This window comes from Melospiza georgiana, chromosome 1 (genome assembly GCF_028018845.1).
Source record: "Melospiza georgiana isolate bMelGeo1 chromosome 1, bMelGeo1.pri, whole genome shotgun sequence".
Classification (NCBI taxonomy): Eukaryota; Metazoa; Chordata; class Aves; order Passeriformes; family Passerellidae; genus Melospiza; species Melospiza georgiana.
In genome coordinates, this window is record NC_080430.1 from 133,355,003 (window position 1) to 133,375,538 (window position 20,536).

The 20,536-nt window shown below is 41.5% G+C and overlaps 1 protein-coding gene across 4 annotated transcripts; it reads right to left on the reverse strand.

The window, feature by feature from the left end:
* Positions 1 to 281: 281 nt before the first annotated feature.
* PLEKHF2 (pleckstrin homology and FYVE domain containing 2) lies at positions 282 to 19,766 on the reverse strand. Of its 4 annotated transcripts, none has more exons than XM_058027490.1 (2): positions 19,704 to 19,766; positions 282 to 2,575 (listed from the first exon to the last, which is right to left on the reverse strand). In XM_058027490.1, exon 2 carries the CDS (start codon positions 2,559 to 2,561, stop codon positions 1,812 to 1,814), a length of 750 nt encoding a protein of 249 aa, XP_057883473.1. In that variant the 5' UTR covers positions 2,562 to 2,575; positions 19,704 to 19,766; the 3' UTR covers positions 282 to 1,811. The 4 variants fall into 4 exon arrangements, with proteins under 4 accessions (XP_057883473.1, XP_057883463.1, XP_057883482.1 ...); XM_058027480.1 differs by lacking the exon at positions 19,704 to 19,766 and adding an exon at positions 19,305 to 19,387; XM_058027499.1 differs by lacking the exon at positions 19,704 to 19,766 and adding an exon at positions 18,860 to 18,883.
* Between the last annotated feature and the right edge of the window lie 770 nt (positions 19,767 to 20,536).

A 20,536-nucleotide genomic window follows, 5' to 3' on the forward strand; every position in this document is an offset into this window, starting at 1 on the left:
GTGTTTTTCCCTTTGTGTATTTATTTCCAAGTAGAACAAATACTCCTCAGTGCTTCTAAAGAAAGCCTTATTTGGAGAAATTGTCTAAGCTAAAAATACTGATGCAATTTTCACCTGAAGCAATGTCTTGCAAAGTATGAGTGTAGAGTGCCTCTCTATAGATGCTAAGTGCACCTTTAGCTACCAGAAATCTCATGGAGGGATATGGCTCTGAAGTACTCTGCTAAATGTTATAAAAAAATATGACTGACACTTTCAGCATACAGAATGGGAGACTAGTGCAACATGCAGCATTGATTGTTTATTCAATAAATACTTAACCCAATTATTGCCAACCAAGGCAAACAGTGCAGAAATTGTCATGTATAGATACAAAGCTTTAACATTTTTTTTCTATAAAGTCAGTTGCTACTATATCCATACAACTATTTCAAAGAGGTTTTTCTGCTTCAAAATTGATGTTATCATTATAAAAACACAGAAACATATATTTGGGGGTTTAACATGTCTTTGCAAGTGTAAATTGTGCATTTATACAGGAACATGACACTTCTGTATTCAAGAAATTAAAGTGAACACTATGATAGAGACATTTTCTGCACTGACAATTTCATGACAGTCCTTAAATACATCTCTCTTGGTCCTGGGTATTCATTTAAAATGAACTTGCATCTCACATTTATCCTGAGGTCAGCTGTGTAAAAAGGAAAGCCAGTTTTACAAGGATACTTGCAGGCTTCTTGTTCAAAATATGAGGTTATTTTCAAACAAGCCAATAAAACTCCTGGGGGAAAGAAAAAACCCAGTACTCTCACCAGTGTTTTAAGAAAAAAATTTGTGACATCTTTGGGAATTACTTCCAAAAATATGTAGGCTAGCACACCCAAATGCTGTATCACCCAACTAAAATTTCAGTATGCATTTGCCAAATTTGAAACTTAGAAACTGTTCTGAAAACAAAGTATATAAATCCCCATGAAGAATCTCCCTAAGTTTCTCATCTCAAGATCCCAACCTACAACAGAACTTCTGCAAGGAGAAAGCTACTGAATCCTGTGGGAATCTGCAGAGTCTTCAGGCCTGCCTGCACAGGTGAGGACGTAACATTTGGGTGTCCATCATCCAACATGGGGTACAGTTATGACCTTGTCAAAGCTCCACTTTGAACACAGCAGTTATTTTCAATAGCACCAACAATCTCTCAGATACCAGCATTTAGGCAAATACAGACATAAAATAGGTTTGTTTCTTCCTGGATCAGCACAATTGGTACAAGGCACTGCTTGGCATAGGAAGTCATAAGTAACAGCAAAACAAGAGTTCCCAAGTTTTGTGACATTTAGGTTTGTGCACTGGATGACTCTGTAATTAATTATATACCATGGCTAAAAAGATATGAGTCTACAGGATTAACAAAAACATCACCATCCCGTGCATGCTCACAGTTTTCCTCCCTAGTTCTGAAAAAATCCCACATAACATACCAATGTGAAACATTAGAAAGTATGGGTTCTTAAATTAAGAAAGTACATTTCATTCGCCAATCTTCCACAAAAGTCTAACCCAGACACCACTCAAGTAAATGAAGTTGGAAAATATTCTAATAACATTTGCACCAGTCTATCCCTGCAGAGGAGAAAAATAAACAACTATTGTCTAGAGAATTCATAGATTGAGGCACATTGAAGATATTCAGGCATATTTCATGGCTAGAACAGGATTTCTCTGAGGAACCTCACTACAGACTTCCCCAAAAGCAGCTCCGTATGGTTTGAAACACAACTCGCAACACATGGAAAAACATTTGGTCCTTAATCGCTACTGTCTTCATCATCATCATCATCAGATACATCATTTAAAGATGACTTGGGTGACGGGCTGTAGGAGTCTGACCTAGCGGACTGACAGGCAGTCATCTCCCCCGTAGAAAGCAGATCGTAGCAGAAGTCGCAGATTCTCACTGGCTTGGAAGACTGGCTGGGGAGCAGGAACCTCTTTTCCGAGCAGGGCCCGCACACGACGAAGCCGCACTTGCGGCAGTGGTGCCGGCGGTTGACGGGAGTGAACTTGGCTTTCTGGCAGCGCATGCACACCGCGGCTTCCGAGTCCGGCACCCACACGGCCGCGTGCTCGTTGCTGGGGGTCTTCCCGCTTTTGGAGAGCAAATCAGAAACACATTTATTTATGTGGTTCATCCACTCCGACTTCTCTGTGGCAGTGGCAGCATAAACCGCAAAGGACTTGGTTGGTGTCTTGATAAGCCACCCGTTCCGTAAGTCTCCCTCATCCTGGATGGAATCAATAGTGACGTTCTCCAGTGGGATTATGTGCTGTTTGTTGTATTTCTTCTTCTGGATGACAATGTTACCATAAACAAGAATGTCGTTGAACAGGAAGAACTGCCTTGCTTTAGGCTTCTTCCTACAGAGTTTTGTTAGGACTCCCTCTCCAATCAGAACACGGCCAGGAATAGTCAGGGGTTGACCAGCTGCTCCAAAGCAGTTTTCCACTATACTTATTCTTCTAGTATTTGCCTCGCTGTTTGCCAAGCGATCCACCATCTTTCACAAGTATCCTAAAATCAGAAAAAAAAGTTTGTTATTAGAAGAGGACCGAACCCGACAGCAAGCAGCCTTCCCCAAGGAAGGTACCAACCCTGCATTTCTTAAAATTCTAACAGGACCTGCTGGCTGAGAGGCACTGACTTGGGCTAGATTTAAATAAGTATTAACACCTAAGAATTTTTAGCAACCGGTTAGTCTTTTTTCCAAAACCAAAAATGTTCTATGCAGCTGACAGCTATCTTTATCACACAGACAGCACCTACAGCACTGCATTTGGAAGCCTCCAGCAACAAACCAGTTCCTCTTTAGTAAGGCTACTGCATCCTGGTTTAATGCTCATATTTCTCCTTATATCCTCCTGCACCTTCTCCAGATGGCAACAGGAAGTATCATCCATCATTTCAAATTCTAATGCTACAAAAACATCAAGTTAACTGAGCAGCCTGGAGACCCACATTAGTTTTAACACAACAAACAAATTATATAATTGCTGTTCACATAGGAAACCACACTCCCCAAACTAGCTCACTACTGCTCGTTTTTTCCAGAATGCAAACCTCAAATCATGAGCCAAAACCATGAATCTACCTGCTGGAAACATTTTGCACAAGCCACAGCTTGCACCCCCCACTACCTCTGCTTTCATGGCAAACTCTTGAGCCAGGAACAGGGTGTGAGTCATGGCTGGTGGCTCATCACCTGCTTTCTGCTGCCTTCATTTTGCAGGAGTCCCACAGTCTCCTCACCTACATGAGCCACATCTGCATCCATCACATTCAGGCAACCCACACAGAGGATAAGCCACACAGCTCACAATTGCTCCTGAGAAAGACTAAGTGACCTGCACCAGCTCAAAGTTTAAAAAAGATTACTTATAATTCCAGGAAGTGCTAATGAACTGTATGGTCCCATTACAGATTAAAGTCCCATCTTGCTGTTCCCCAAGTAGCAAGTAAGATTTTTTTTCTTGTGTGAGATAGCTAAGGCATCCAACAGGGAACTAAAATTAAGAAGTCACTACAGTGATTCATACCTTGGCAAACCACTCTTTAGCCTCTTTTGCCCTAAAATTTTCCCAGGCAGAAGTCTGGCAAAGGCAAATCCTGCCAGCCTAATCCAGATCTGCTCCCTTCAAACCCCTTGTGAGCACAGCCATGAACCTGAACTGTTGTGCTTGATGGAGCAGTGAGACATCTGGCAGAGGCAAGTGCTATGGACAGACTGTCAGCACACAGAAGATGCTCCCCCATGCCTCGCACAGGGCTCACAACGCCCCTTGCTACAGCCACAGCTCTGGACAGTGAAGAGGAGCAGAGCAGCAAGTACTCCAGGGCCTTCTACCTGTGCTTCACAACATGATCCCAGGGTGGGAAGTTCTCTACATCAGCTACTTTTTCTTTAATCTGCACTGCCTGCCATGAATACAGCATCAGCCTACAAGTGAGAGGAAACTGGGCTGAGACACAGCTCAGACTCCATCGCTCTGCTACAACCTGATCCAGGCAATCTTCCTCCTATGAATCAAAGCACAGATACTTCCTTACAATATAGGGATGAAACATCTCACCAGGCCTCATCTAAATAAACATGTTACCTGCGATCACATACACTTTAAGTTACTGCTCTGAAAGTGTAATTAGTTTTACACTGAAATAGTTTGACAAGTGAGCTTGCAGATATAACTACCTTTTTTAAGCTCTGCACACATTATCTTGTATTGAAGATAATTCAAGACAGAAGAATCTCTAAAAGTTATTTCTCAGTGCTGTTTTTGAATTTTCTTTACATGCCTCACAGCATTAGCACAATACATGAATATTGTGTTAACTGGTTTTACGGTTAGGATAAAGCCACCAAATACAAAACAATTTTGAACTGCAGAAGGTGAAGACAAAATACAAACTGCCAAGTAAAAAGTAGTAAGAAGGGAATGGAAAAGAAACTAGGAGCTTTTTTTATGTGTACTTGCTGCTGTCCTAGGCTCCAAAATCAAATTGAGGTGCCTGAATGCTGAAGTCCAGAATCTGGAACAACAGTTAATTGACATTAACTGCCAAATAACCATTCCCATTTAACAACATAAGAGAAATCAACAGCCTTTGCAAACATCAAAACTGAACCAACAGCCCTTCAAACTTAAGAAGCATGGCCTCAGTCACAGGGTCAGTCTAAAGTTATTTAGTAATCCCAAGCTCTCCATGAAGTGGGAAAGAACATCAGTCATCGCAATGCAAAGCAGACAGCCCAGAAAACACATTTTTCTGCAGGTACAAATCAACATGCACCACTTACGAACTTGCACTTTTATACAAATGATCTACAAGTTACAGCAAGTTAAATGCTTTTGGTAGTCCACAGGGGGAACACTGCTGCCACCCCACCCCACAAACACAACCATATTGAAGGGTTTCAGAGAAGCTCCTGGTGTGAAGTCACAGCCACCTGTAGGAAGCAGTTGCTGCTCCACAGCTCCAACTCAGGCACTGCACTCCTCGCCAATAAACTGCAAACTCAGTTCAAGGCCACCGCAAAAGCTTTCAAAATACAAGTCACTGGGAGAAGAAAACAAGGACAGAAAAAGCTAAAGGTTTCAATTAACTGTTCCCTAGGACAATTTAAGAGAAAACAACTCCAACCAGGAATGTTTAATAATCATCATGGCTTGAAATCAAGAGACACAGCTCCAGAACTTCTGCCTAAGACTATTTTGAGCTTGTTGTGAAAATAATCACTAACTGGACCTTAAACAAGAATCCTGGGAAAGTTAAAAACTATTACGAAAGACAAGATAAATTGCATATCTTCTAGATTGAAACCTTTTTCTGTGATGGATAAACATTCCCACCTGCCAGCCTCAAGCTTGTAAATGCCAGAGACTGCTGCTGCCAATTCCACCTTTCCAAGGCATTAATTGTATTTTCCCACACTAATAGACTGGACTTTTTAGAATAAGCATGCAGGTATTTTTCTCTTGAGTTTTTAAAGAACTAAAAATTAAAAATCCATCTGAAATCCTATGCACACTAATGCTCGTACACCTTCACTAGCCTTTTCTAAGAAAGGATGTAAGTTCAGAAATGGAGGGGAAACTATCCAAAATACATCCTGATTACAAATAATCATGAAATGTGACAAAAATAGAAATACAAGAGAAGATATCCCTAACTGACAAGAGCTAAAGTTACAAGAAGTGCACCTCTTGCTCTCATGAGCACATTGACCAAAGAGATTTAAATTAAATAGTGTTTGGACACACAAAGGAACTTTTAACCCCAAGATGTCACAGTCCAAAAACAAAGTTATCAATTACCAGTCTTTAAAAATTACAATCTTGTCTTAAAGCATATTCAGATCTATTGTAAGAGAGAGCAGATCATCATGCCCTGGAACTGGGTGGCAATATCCTCCTCTCTTCCAGTTAAACTTTATTCTGAAATTTCTACTGTTGGCCACCATGAGAAGCAGATACTGGATTACTGCCCTGAAGATGCAGGATGTCAAGACCTGATCAAACAAAGTGATTCCTGATTAATGGCAAATTGCTGAAAACATACCCAAATCCTTCCTCAAGCAAGTGAAGAATAAACCAGAACTACAGGCTTCAAAATAAAAGGTCAGACAGCTCCACTTAAGGAGAGAGTGCCTTACAGTTTAGTAGGACACTTACATAGTGTCTCCATTTATGGATGCTGTGAAATTCATTCCCACTTCTATCATATGTGACTGATTTCACACTTCTGGCACACAAACTCCTAAAAGTCCTGAGGCCTCCATGCAAGGGGGACCCCATTAGTGATGGACTGCTGGTCCTCACAGCCATCAGATTCATGTGCTGTGCTCAGACAGCAGCACAATACTAGCTGCTAGTCAAAACATTTAAAAACCTGCCCCCAAACAAACCAAAAGAACACTAACAGATCACTTTGTAAGAAAACTAGCTACAAAGAGCTACTTCCTAAGCAGGGTTTACAAGTCTTTCCAAATAAATAAATCTCAGCTCGCAAAATGCTGCAATACCTTCAGTTTGTCCCTCTCACACACACACTCTTAGTACCTTTCCTGATGAAAATGCTGGGCAAAGGCTTTCATTTCCATGGCATAATATGCCATATAAAGGTGACAAAATAGTCATGACACAGAAAGCCCCAACTCTCCTACAACATAAAGAACTGTTTTTGACATTTAAGTTATATGCACTTTTATTTACAAGAAGCTTAAAGAGAAAGAACAAATCTGATATCAAGATCTTGCTCCTCCATTTCTAATTTTACACTTGTATCCTGTTGGCAAGAACAACCCCCCTCAATGTGATCAAACAACAGACATCACCAAAATTTCTGAAGAACTAACAAGTTATCCACTTACCTAAAACACAATCCATGCTGAGGAAGTCATGCACTTACTACAGTTATTAACATTCCAAACTACTGCAGCAGGAAAATAATTCTGTTAGGGTTGCTGAGCACAGACAAGTCACTTTCCACATAATTTTTTCTTTCTGCCACTGTATCCTGGAGACCAAACCAGTGCTCTCCCAGGACTCAATGCTTCTACAGGTCTTATTTAAAACAGAATGTTTATTTCATACGCTAGCTCTGCTTGTGACAGTGACCAGACTAAACTGCACAGAATTGCTGCAGCTGAGGACAGACATAAGGAGTCAACCAAAAAGAATGCAACCCTGAGTGACATAGTTACACCCAATTCACTACCAGTACATTAGCACTGTAGCAGCTAGCACCATAAGCAAAACCACAAATAACAAAGGTGCTGGAGGGGAGAAAGGAGATGAAAAAGCTGTTGTGGCAGAGTGAGGCAGACTGCATGCAGCTCAGCACTAAACACCTCCTCACCCCAGCTCAGTGCACACCACCATCACCAGCACTCCCTTCAGGCTGTAGAACAGGCACAGAGGGTGCTCAGGAGAGACACAACCCAAATTCCCAAGTTTCTTCAGCAAGACAGCAGAACTGGCAGTGTTCCATTACTTTTGGCTTGAGCAAGAACAAATCAAGTCCAGTGTACAGTCCTTGTTAACAACTGTTAATTAATAAACATCTAATTTTTAGTATTATTTTTCTTCAACACTCCTTCAAGGGAGAAAAATATTACTGGTCTTGTTATAATTGTCAGTTAATCTATCATCATCTTTGCAATTAGCTATTAGGCTGTTAACAATTACATTTAACACACGGCATTAATACAAACCAGGCAGTCTGTATTTCTCAGAGTATGGGATCAAGACACAGGCAGTTTATCCATTCCTATGAATACTCACAGTTAAGGTGACAGCTTTAAAGAAAAAAAGCTTATTTAAGCTACTGCAAAAAGCACAAGAGCTCAGAACTAATCACAAAGAGGCCCATCCAGCCCTAAAGCTGCAGCAGGATCCTGGATGTTTCAAAGCCAGATTCAGTAAAACAAGTCCAATAAAAAAGTGTCACTAACCACACCATCAGAATGGCCAAGTGAGATCTAGATATGGGTGCACTGAAGCAAATCTAGGGAATAGAAAAGAGTCAGAAATGGAGTACAAAAAAAAAAGGCAGAAACAGCAGATCTAAATCAAAGCACATAAGCACATTATACCTTGCCACACAATAACATGTAAATAATTATCCAGTTGTCATAGAGAGCCCTTGTTCCCACACCTGCACATACAACACCAGCAACTCTGCTACACCACATACATTCAAATTAACCATCCTTCTTACCTAAAGGTAACATACATGCTTCATAAAAGTTTCCAAATCTCTTAATGGCAGGCAAAAGTTACAGGTTTTATCATGTTTGACTCCACAACTTGAAGGTTCTGAATAAAACAAATTTCAAACAGAAATTCATTGTGCTTCATTACACTTAAATCACACAAATTAAACATATATGAAAGGTAGAGAAGAGCAAAAGAAATTTTTTGCAATTCAGAAACACAAAAATTGTAAACCAAAGACAGATAAGAACTATCTGCAGACCAGATATCTACTGTGCCTTAAATGACTGGTTTGTAAGATGACTCATTATTTGGATTCAAAGAGGAAAATATCACTTTTCCTAAAAAGAGATCATCAGGCAGAATCAGTCAGTTACATGCAAGTATTTTAGTAACAAGTTTAAAGTAATTATTATATATTATCACATCAGACTCATACAATTTTCCTCTTGCACTTTACCTATGCAAGGAAGACAGGCTAATTTGAGTCACAGCTGCATAAACACCAAAAATTAAGTTACCCAGACCCTCATACATCCCTCACTTAAAGCTCTGTCTGAAAGAGTAGAATCACTACCTTTTGTGGACAAATTTCCAACTATAAAGGCATCTCAGTACTGTTATACAATATGGTGACCTCCATCAATATTATATATATTGCTCTTAAGAGCAACATTTGACACTACTGCCAAGTAAAACACAAGTGTAAATTTCTGAAGTGCAACCTGTTTAAGGAAACTTCTCCATGTTTAACATGCTGAAAATAGTTTTAGTGTGGAAAATCGCTGAACTAGAAACACATACAGCAGATCTGATACAAGTGAGAAGACAAATCAGCATGTCTTAAATCTTACTTCAGCCTCAGTAGTTACACCTCCTACCCTGCATCCTTCAGTACTTCTGAGAAGGATGATATTGACTCTTGTCCTGGCTGGTAAAATTACATTTTCTAAGGACTTAGATCTCATCAGCTGTAATCAGAATCCAAGCATTCAAAGGTGCACAAGACACCTTTACAGTCCTTGACAGGTAGAGCCAATAACAGCTGGATTAAACATAATATAGAAAGAGGCATTTAATTAAACTTTGTTTCCATAATTTAGTATGTAAAATAAAATACTGAGGAAAATTAAATGTTAAGTATCCATCAACCCATTTTTAATCTCTTAGTATTTCATTCAATTATCTACAGTTATTTAAATACATTTGTAACAATTAACTGATGGCTTTTTTAGTGTTAATTATATATTTGCATTATTCACCAGTTGCTTTTTATTAAATAGTAAAAAGACCAATTTGAGCATAAAGTTAAGTGAAATAAAAAAAATTCACCCACAAAAATATTATGTTGTTAGGAGATATGGGTACGACAAATGTTTTCTAAAGGTCTTATCACTGCTAAAAGCTGACACAACAGCAACAACTAAATGCCCATCCTGTGCTGGAGCTAGGTGGATGCTATTTAAAACATAAGACAACAACTGTCACTTAAAGAGAAATACAGCCTTCTAACAAGCAGTTCTCTTAATGATTCTCTTCCAAAAAGTATTCCCCAAACTGCTGTATTTAACAAACAGTCTTGCTATCAGTATCATAACCAGCTGGTAAGGATACAGAGGATAACCCTGATAATATATCAAAGATGGATCAAGTGCCACAAAAAGCTCCATCACAATACTGAAAAGAAAGAAGACCAGAGATATTAAAGAGACTTTATCAAGGTGCAGATGATAGCAGGAAATGAGGCAATAAGATCCCTCTGAACTTCAGCATAGTCTTTATCCAGATAATCACTTCTGAGTGACCTGGTTAATGGCTGCAGTGTTCAGAAAGCTACTGATAGTGGGACAGAAACTTTGACTTGATTTACAGACAAAAAAAAAAGCCCTTTTCCTTATGGCAATATAAGCTACTGAATCTTCAAACCATTTTCCACATCCTTAGTAAAGACAGGTATTTATTAAAGGCAAAAAAGCTGCATGATAAAACACAAGAAAAGATAATGGCAACACCAAGGCTGCTTCAGATTACAGATGCAAAGATGCTTGCAACATTTTATTCTGAACACTATAAAGAAAGAGTGTAAGCAGCAATCAGTAGCACACTGGCAGGAAAGAGGGTGTTACTGTGGACCTCTCCCAAGTCCCATTTTATGATTCTCATGATTTTTAGGATTTTCTATATGCATGCATTTTTTCTTCCCCCATGAAGACACATCTTGCTGCATTGTGTAAGCCTGTGGAGCAATGGCTGCAGTGTGGGGAAACACAGATTAGCTAACTCACCCCCTTACTGGTATATCCAGTATGACCCAGCAATCTTAACCCTTCATTTGTCTCAACTTGCTGGCCAATGCTGTGGCATCAACCACAGAAACCAGGCCGGAAATATGTTCACAGCAACCACATTACTTCATGCTGTAACGTGCAGCCTGCGAATGCTCTGCCTTGACAGAACTTTAAAAACCTTCAGATTACTTCTGAGTCCAGCATACAGTCATGTCCAACTACATGACGGAGGTCACGAAAGCAAATCCATGCATTTGTCTGGTTAGATGTCATTATACACTATAATTACTATAATGGACCATATGACAGTCCATACAAACTATAATTAACTGTTTTGTTTTTAACTTCTGCACATGACTGTCACAAACCAAATCCTACTAAAATTCTTCTTGAAAGCACAGTGTAGATATTCTTGTTTTAACTGGCTGTTTAGTTTAGTAATTCTTTCTACAAATTACAGTTAATTTTTGTATATTCTAATTTCCATCTTACAAGCAAGGACTGTTCTTTCACTTTAATTCACCAGTTGTGTAATAATTGCTCATATAATGTAAATAATTCTAAATGTATAACAACAACCAAAACCCTCACTTTATTATCAAACCTGCACAGCAGGTGCATTGCTTTTCAAGTTTGCATTATCCAAAGGAGTTAGGAAGTCCTGAGTTAAGATTACCTAGAAAGGCCAATTCTATCTTCAGGACAGAGATCGTTTCTAGGGAGATATTTCAAGATGTATGACCTTATATTCCCCCAACCCACTCAGAAGCTCATTTGGGTACAGAAAGCCAACCTTAGCAAAAGACTATTTATTTTGCCAAGCAGCATAGGTATCAGCACAGTGAGAGCAGAGCAGAGCTGTTTTACTATCCAGGCTACTCTGCTGAAAAATCACCACACTCCTACACTCCTTGAGCTGCTGTACGCAGGGAAAACCATCCAAGTTCTGCACATCAGCTCCTCACAAGGTTTGGTATTTAACACCATAAACCTCAGCTGGAAATAGAACACCAACTTAACCTGCTTGTAAACAGAAAGTCCAACTCCCACATCCAGAGGAGCTATAATTCCAAGTAATCATAGAGGAGACACAAAGAAAGGCATGCGGAAGAGGGCTGTCCCACCAGACATGTCTGGCCTGTTTTAAACCTGCCCTGCACGAAGGATCAGAGCAACCACCTTGGCCATAAGGCCACGTGCAGGAACAGCAGCACCCCTGCTCCAAGCAAGAAACATGTGGCACCCATGAAAGAAACAGAGAAATGCAGAACTACCGAGTTCAAAGCTGCTCCCACTATCTTCTGCTTGGGGAAAACATGAAAGATGGAAATGCAAGCAGTACTAAAGGGTTTGTGCCACAGGGAAGTATGTGATCAGGAGTGCACTCCTAGACCTATTGGAAGGGGTTGCATTTCCCTTCTGTCCCCTGCAGCACCAGAATGCCCCTTAGGAGAGAAGATACCTCACTGCAGAAGTCCAGAAGGAACATTCTTGTAAGAGGTCCAACTTTTTAATGAAGTCAGCTGCTTATTACCACTGTCAGGCTTCTATTTACAATAAACCATGGTAGCTGGTACTGTTTTTGTCTTCTGCCATGATAGAGACAGAGCTGCTGCTGGGAAGAAACATTTAATTCTTCATCCCCCACCTGGCAGTCAGGGGTTGGAGCAAACAGAGCAGCTATCTAAACTAACTTCTGTGTCCTTACCCATCTCTTGATAAGCTGAGCATTTCCCAAGCACCTACACAGGCTTACATGGCTTTGAGCAGCACTTTGGGAGCTGAGGTACTGCCACAGTTAGATGAGAAAATTCTTAACACTGTTCAAGATGTGAAAGAGAAGGCCACCAGCATAAGCATGTGAAATAGCTAGAATTAAAGGAATTCTTATAAAAGTAACTAATCAAAAATGTACGCACAAAAAATAAAAAACCACAAAAAAAACCAAAACACAGCACACAGCCAAAAACCCTGAAAGCTTGAATTCTGCAGAGATGAACAGGCAGGCCTGATCCACCATGAACAGTGCTCAACTTTGACAAACTTGTCTCTCAAAGCACAAAAAGCAAGATCCAGGCAACTACAGGCACAGCAAATACTTGCAATTGTCAGCATACTAAAACAGGGATAAGTAAAAAAGCTGGTATTTTGTATATCTAAAAATTATGTATTAATAAACTACATAACACAAGCATGCCCTTTAAAACTAATTAACAAACAACTGACTGAAAAAGTCCAGTACTCAGATCAAGTTTTTATTGTCATGGGAAAACACCTCAGTATTTTGACTTGCCATCTGCAGGTATTTAAGAGCACTATCAGTGGTTTAGCTTAACTTCTGGTGCTAGCAAACTGCATCTTTCATTTTCACCAAAGCACTGGGGACATACACCAGAGTACAGTTTCAAAACCCATTTCCACAGACCTGAAGTTCAAAAAAGCTGAAGTTCATTCTGAAGTTTTCCACAGTTCTAAGTAGATAAAATACATCAGAGGAAACACAGCCAATAGATCAACACTTTACATGTGCCTGTGCAGAGGACAGCAGCCTGGGATCTTGCTCCACCTCAAGAAGCTCCAGGAGACACGAACCCCATCTGCTGAGTCGGTGCCTAAGAGATCACTTGACCAGGCAGCGATACCAAACACTGGGATGTATTTTTCTGTTTACAATTAAACGTTTCCCTGCTCCAACTGTTTAGCTGCTTGGAGAGCCTCTCCCACGAAGCGTTACTCTCCAGTTGGGCAGCAGGGACAGGGACTCGCCCCTCCCTCGCAGGCTGCCTGGCCGGGCGCCGGGCGCGCCCCTCCCATCCGACACACGGAGCAGCTCCACTGCGAGAGCCCCTCGGCAGCGCCGGGCCGCGCACCCGGACCAGCAAATTACCTGACTGACGTACACACTTAGCATTAAATGGACATTGGGTGAGAGATATTAAAAAAAAACTCAAACAATAACAACAAAGAAATAAACAAAAAACAGCCAAAAGGACCCGACCAATTTCTGAGCAAGCTAGAGCCTGCTTCAGCTTTGTCAATCCAGCATAACAAAGAGAACCCACTGCATCAACATTTTAAGCTTTAGAAAAGACCTATTTAAATTCTTTTGAGGAAGGGACGCAGCATCATTAGTATAGAAAAACACAGATGCAGCTGTTCTACAAGAACTATTGCCAAATCCATCTTGCAAGCAATTTTCCAAAACCAGATTGGCTGTGTGGTTTGTTGTTGTTGTTGCTGTGGATTATTGCAGCACACACGGAGATAACTTGTTCGTGGCTACCCAGACCTCTCAGTCTATGTGAAAAAGAGGATTTGGTTTCCAGTGACTGAAAGAAATTGTATTTTTCAGCATGTTTTTTACAGCAACTTTAACTGACAAGTACAGAACATTCACAGAAAAATCTCTATGCATCTGTAAGACACAAGTATACATTAAAAATATCACCTCCTGGATCTCAGGGCACCCGCTTGTTTCAGCACCTAAGAGCTACCAGACCAGCTACATGTTCCAAAGACCTTCATCAAGTTCACAGAATTTACTTTTCCTTTTTTTTTCCCCACAAATGCAGCCTGCTCAGTGGATCATGTATTTTTATTATGCACAGGTACTTAAGACAGCGTTAAAACAACTTAAAACAGAAAGCTTTTTTTTCTTTTTAAAGTTTTCTTTGGTTCATTTTTATTACCATTATGAGAGAAGTTATTGGCTTCACTAACAATCTAACAAGGACTAGAGGACAGGTAATAATTCACAGCATGACCAAACTAGAGAGTTACCAAGTAGTTGGAGCCTGATGAGAGCCATTAATTTTCTACAAAGTGCTACAACACAAAAGGACTTTCACTTTTAGCAAGCCATGCTTTAAAAGAGAGCAAAATTTTCCCATGGAGTCTCACAATTTACAAGCACAGCAACATAACATCATTGCTATTTCATTTTTATTATATCAGTTTTTTTCACCTGCATGTGTTCTTTGAATCCTGTTATAGGAAAAGAAGCTGCACAACAAAGAGGGTTCTTTTATCAGCTCAGTAATTTTAAGCACTTCCACAAAACTAAACAAGACAAGCCAAGTAACAACACTCACCTTTCTCCTCTCTTAAGCAGGTGCGATCACCTCAACTTTCTCCTGCTCCTGACCCACCTAAGCTAAGAAATTTCTACTTTGAGGGGTAACCCTAATAATATATCATACTGCAGAAATACTTTCAGGAGGCCAGGCAGCTGACTGCTGACCTAACAGGATCCGACATAACAATGCTGAAGCACATCTTCAATATTACAGTAAGAAAAACAGAATATACAGACATACTGAACTCTTTAAAATTCTTCACTCCTTAATTATAAAAGCTCCAAGTAACTTCTACCATCAGCAAGAATGGACTAAGGACAAGTATGACTGGTTGCAGGGAATCCTTCCCCTACTATTTAAAACCACTGAAACAAGTTGCCCAAATTTGTACCAAAAATGGCTCATACCCCAGTAACCATGTGCAGGGCTGGCATCAGGAGATCCCAGAGGTGCAGGCAGCCAAAACACAGCTTAGGGCTTGGAATCAAACTACATGTGATTTTCAGAAAGCTTGACAACACTGAAGTGCTGCAATCATGGACCTGTCACTGCTGATCCCTAGCAGTACTTAAAATATCTTTATCCAGCATTATTTAAAAACACGTAAGCCAATATGGCAAGGGTTGAATTCTCTTTCTGAGCAAGGGACATAAGGCCTTTCTTACATCAAATGCTGCTACCTGGTGAAACATGGATGAATGATGAAGGTCTAGAAAACTGACATGTGACAGCTATTAATAAAAGCCAAAAGGAAATCTATAACAATGATGCCATAAATAAAATTTGTCACTCTTCAATGTAACTAGCTTTTCAAACATAACCTGTGTGTTAAAAGGGCAGTTTGCTTCGATGCTGTTACCCTAGATCAGAGAGAGGGGTGGAAGGGGAACTAATCACTGTCACACACAGCTTTCAGAGCAGAAGTACACTGAAAATCACTCTCAGAAGTTTTACATTACCAAGTATTGACAGCTAAGGCAGGAGAAATTTAAAGCAGAAGGAGAAGAGTAAAAACAAGGAGTTATTTCCTGGAAGAACCCCTTAATCACAGCAGCTTACTGTAGGTGATGACCTTCCTAGGAAATGCACTCACTGGCCCTTTTCCCTTTCACTGCTTGTCAGATTTGTTGGATTTATTTTAGTTGTATGGAAAGCAACTGGAGTACAGATTATACAGAGGACAATTGGAAAACTACACAAAAGTTTGCACTGAAGTTAACCTGCACAAGGAAGATGCTGGCAACCTGAACAGCTGTGTGTATGGTACACTGTTAATTTGGTTAGCAAATCATGCATACACTTTAGAAACGCAGATGTTAAAGAACATGCTGTAACTTTTCCTTTTTCAGAAGGCATACTAAGCACTTAAAAGCAAAACAGTTACCTCTAGATGATATGCTGGAGGCACAAGAAGCACTTAAAAAAAGCTAAAGCTGCAGATACAAAGATCCTATTTATCACTATTTAGTAGCCCCCCCCCCGTGTGTGTGCTTGAATCAGTAAAATTTCTCAAGAGATTGCCTCTCAACACAGTAAATAATTGCTTGCACGTCATCTTACTACATTCACCCACATTCCTACAACCCCCATTACACTGGGGAATGGAGGGCAGGCTGATGCAGCAACAAAATTCCTGTATTGGAAATCCTTAACTTTCAACTGTTTTTTTCTTCTTTTGCACATGTAGCAGCATTCTGGCACAGTCTGACAAATGCCAAAATCCTGCTACCTTACATACACAATACGCTTAACACTGTTTTACTGTAAAATAAAATGATGCAAAGAGGAAAAAATAGAAAGTCACTCCCTTCCATTTCATTTTACAAATCCTTAAATTATTTTCAATCACGAATAAAAAAACCCAACTAAATGAACAAAAAAAAAATTTCATCCAAAGAAGCAATACTCTCACCTATGTATGCAACTAAAGTCAACATGTGTGCATTTCTGACTGTGTAGCATTAAAGGAAGCCTGAAAAACACACAGTACTCTTCAATAACACTTCTCCACAATAATATTTATTTTCTTAAAGGGAGAATTTTTGTCCTGCAAGTCTCAATCAAGCCACTTCTCATGTGTAAAGACTCATTTATTTCAACCAGACTACTCTTGCAGCATTGAATTTGTAGGACTCTACTTGCTAACATAATCATATCTTACAGTTCATGACAACAATAAAATAATCTTTAGTAAACATATTCTACCACACCTATCTATAGAGTAGTTTTTCACCCCTCTCAACTATAAAAACAAGTCCTCCAATGAATCATGAAGACAAAAGTCATACTACAACAGCAAACTTGGCACTTGCAGCATTAGGGAGAAAGTTTTAAATATGTGTTTCCATTTCAGAAATCCATATTTGCCTGTATGTATTCTCTTTTGGAATATCACACTTTCATCCAAATACTGAATTAGTTCATGAAAGTAGTAAAATATACATATATAAGCATGATCTCTAACTTAAAAAAACCCCAAAAATTAAATGGAAAAAGTAAGCCTGAATATTAACACAGCTTAAAATAATCACAAACGTATCTTTACAATTTGAAGCTGTACAGAACCAAGTTCCATTTTCTAGTACAAAACCAAGAATTTGTATTTCTAGCCTATCATCATCTAAGAATTGTATTAGTTTTTAATACTGGGATTTCCTTACTTGACATCACTCACTAACAGGTGCACTTTAAGAACAAAAACTGGCATGCCATTTTGTTTGCTAAGACATCACTTCCAACATTTTATCTAACATACATTTTCAGAAAATCAGGTCTGCAAGTACTAAAAAAGCAAACTGCCTTATCTATGTGCCATGCCTTGACCCAAAGCTTTCACCTAAACACCTCTAGCCCTCTTTGGTGAAGACAAGCCACTAAAAAAGCTGTAACTGCATGAAACCAGTGTTTGTACTCTGCCATAATTGCTCTCACGGGGCTTTTGGCAATACGCTGTCATATCGTGCCTCACCTGAAACTGCAGTTCCACCTCTTTACTGCTCTGAAACTACCCTGCATCCACTAACCACAACAGCGAAACTTAAACCCACCATGGCTTTTGAATATAGCAATCAGTTTGCCAATGATATTTTTTGTAAACTAAAGGGCTTCAGGATACTATGGATAGATCCTTCTGTCACTCTGGGGACACATCTAATTACTACAGTTAAAGCTCAGCCCTTGATTAAGGGAGACAGGACAAAACTCTAGCTGAAAAATTATTTCATCACTGCACCTAATGAAAACTCGCTTTTCAGCTAAAAAGATGCTACTCTCTTTCTACAGAGCACAACAAGAAAACTGAACCAGCTTCTCCAGCTAAAAATTTCTACACACCAACTCTCATTTAGCATTTAAGGGACTTCCTCTATGTGGGCTTCTATGTAGAGCAAAACGCAGACACACCAAACGGCACACAGCTGATTTGCATTCAGAAGGAAGAATTTGGGACTCAGGCACACAACACTTCACTTTCACTGTTGTTTTCAACAAAATTGGTGGCACTAAAACTCTTGGGAAAGTATTATTCAAGAAAGTGAGCTGATAAAAAAGACATTTAACAACACTGGGATTCCTATTACCCACTGGGATTAGTCAACAGTATTTAGATTAGAGGCTAAAAGCAAGAGCACTGCCTTCCGAGCTAAAGAACCGATTCCATTCTGCATGCTGATGACTGCACACAAAGCAATTAATCTGCAGGATCTCAGCACCGATTATACTGCTGTCTTTAAATACCTCCCTTCTTTCAGACAGGCATCCTTAAAATAATTCAATGTACAAGTATCAGAATTTAGGATCTGAATATTTAAGTTCTCCTCATTTCAGGAGAGAAAGAGGAATTTGCAGTCTCACTTCTGAAACAGATTCCTGTGTTGTGGGTCTGGTTTTAGAGTCACTTTGCCTACTGTATTAACCTCATCTGACCTTTAGCTGTTAGGCACATTGAAGCTTCAGCTATAGTGTTTCTCAAATAAGCATCAACCCTTTCAGTAACTCTTAGCACAGCCTGAGGACAGCCTGAATTACAACTTAATGATGCTTCTGGAAGCATTTGCATCAATTGAGCCAAAAGACAATCCTTGATCTCTGGTTAAGGATATAAAAGGTCCTTTTGGTTATCAACAACCATTGTACTGATGCTTCATGTCAAAACTCGAGTTACAGCTATTTCCCTTAGTAGGGACAAAGCCGATGCCAGGACGTGCTGCTCAGCAGACTCACCCATCGCTTTCTTGCCGTGATGAGCAGTTTTGCCATTTATAAACATCGGTGCCTATGAACATAAGTATTTCGAATGAGGCGAGAGGAAAAACATGCAGCTGTCTTTTCTCGAGCTACTTTCAGAAAACAGCTTATGGGCCATACGTATCTCCGGCAGAGCAATTAGATTCCCCTCAAAACAGGCGAATTTCATACAGGAAAAAAAAAACAGGCACCTTATGCTCGTAGCCGCACGACTCGCGGTTCCGCTGTTTTTTCACAACAGTACCAACACTTTTCGGGCGACTCGCTCCGAGAACGACACGGAGTTTCCCCGGGCGAGCGAAGGGTCGGGGGCAGCGCGGCCCCGCCAGCCCGCCGGGGCAGGAAGCGCCCTCCGCCCGCCCGTCCCGCCGCCTCAAGGCGCCTCGGCGGAGTCACGAGTCGAGGAGTTTCGGGCACTTACGTAACGCCGCGGGCCCGCCGCCGTCGTTGTTTCTCCCCTTTCCCGAAGACGAGACGTTTCCGAGACCCCCAACTCCCTCAGTGCCCTGGGACAAGCCAGCGCCCGCCGCCGTGGCTTCCTTCCCCAGTCCTGCCCGCCCCGCCGCCTCCTTCCCTCCCTGCCGGCGGGACGCGGCGCTGCCCCAGCCCCGCGGCGGGACAGCGGAGCCCAGCGCCGCCTCCCACCGGGGAGCTCCTTCCCCCTCCGGGCAGACCCCGGTTCTCAACATGGCCGCGGGAGAGGGGCCGGAGTCCCGGCGGAGAAGGGCTCCGCAAGGAAAGTTTCTCTCTCACTCCCCGGTCGGCCCCGACCCAAGCCGATCCCCGGCCGCCCGGAACACGGCCGGACGGCGCTGCTCACCCGGTACAGCCCGCTCCGGCCGCCGCCTGCCCTATTCGCCGCACGGCCGCGGTCATACACCCCGCGCCGGGGGACGGGCTCCGGGACACCGCCCGGCGGGGCGGGGCCGCCGCCATCTTGGGCGGGAAGGAGCAGCGCCTCAGCCGCGAGCTGCCTGCCCACAGAGCCGCCCTGAGCCGGGACGGCGGGCCGGGCTGGGCTGGGGCGGCGCGGCCGATCCCGAGCCGTGGGTGGCACCTCGTGGGAGCGGGATGCTCCGGGCAGGACAGCTCCCTCGTCGGGCTTTTGATGATCGCGGGTTTGTGCTTAGCTCTAAGTATGCTCGCCCAGAGGTAATTCGGGATGGGCACGTTTTTAACCACCTCTCTCTACGCAACAGATGGAAGGGAATTAATAACATATCTCACTCTGAAGAGTTGCCGGTAAGCCTGGAGAAACTATGGCAGAAGGGCTCCCACCAGAAACACTGTAAGCACAAGGAGCCCCTTCCACCTTCTGTGTCGGAATTTTTTGTGTGTACACATGGAGTCACCCAGAGCAGTATTTCCCAAATCTAGCCGGCTGCTCGGCAGCTCAGCTGATCCTCCAGGGTTTCCAGCCATTGATGGGTGCTGTCAGGGGGGAAGGGGCGCTGGGAGGGTTCTGAAGAGTTTTGGAGCAAGGACAGGTAGCAAGGCCATTCACTTCGATGGTGTTGCTCCAATGCCAAAGTCTGCACTGGAAAATGGCCCAATGGGCTTTTTTTTTTTTTTTTTTCTCAAGAAAATTTCACTTACATGTAATATGGCAGTTTCATTTTTCAAATTTTACATTATTGAGCAATAATGTGGTTG

What these genes read in the sequence shown, in the direction of transcription:
- PLEKHF2 (XM_058027490.1), bottom strand. Translation starts at nt 2,561, where the DNA reads ATGGTGGATCGCTTGGCAAACAGCGAGGCAAATACTAGAAGAATAAGT.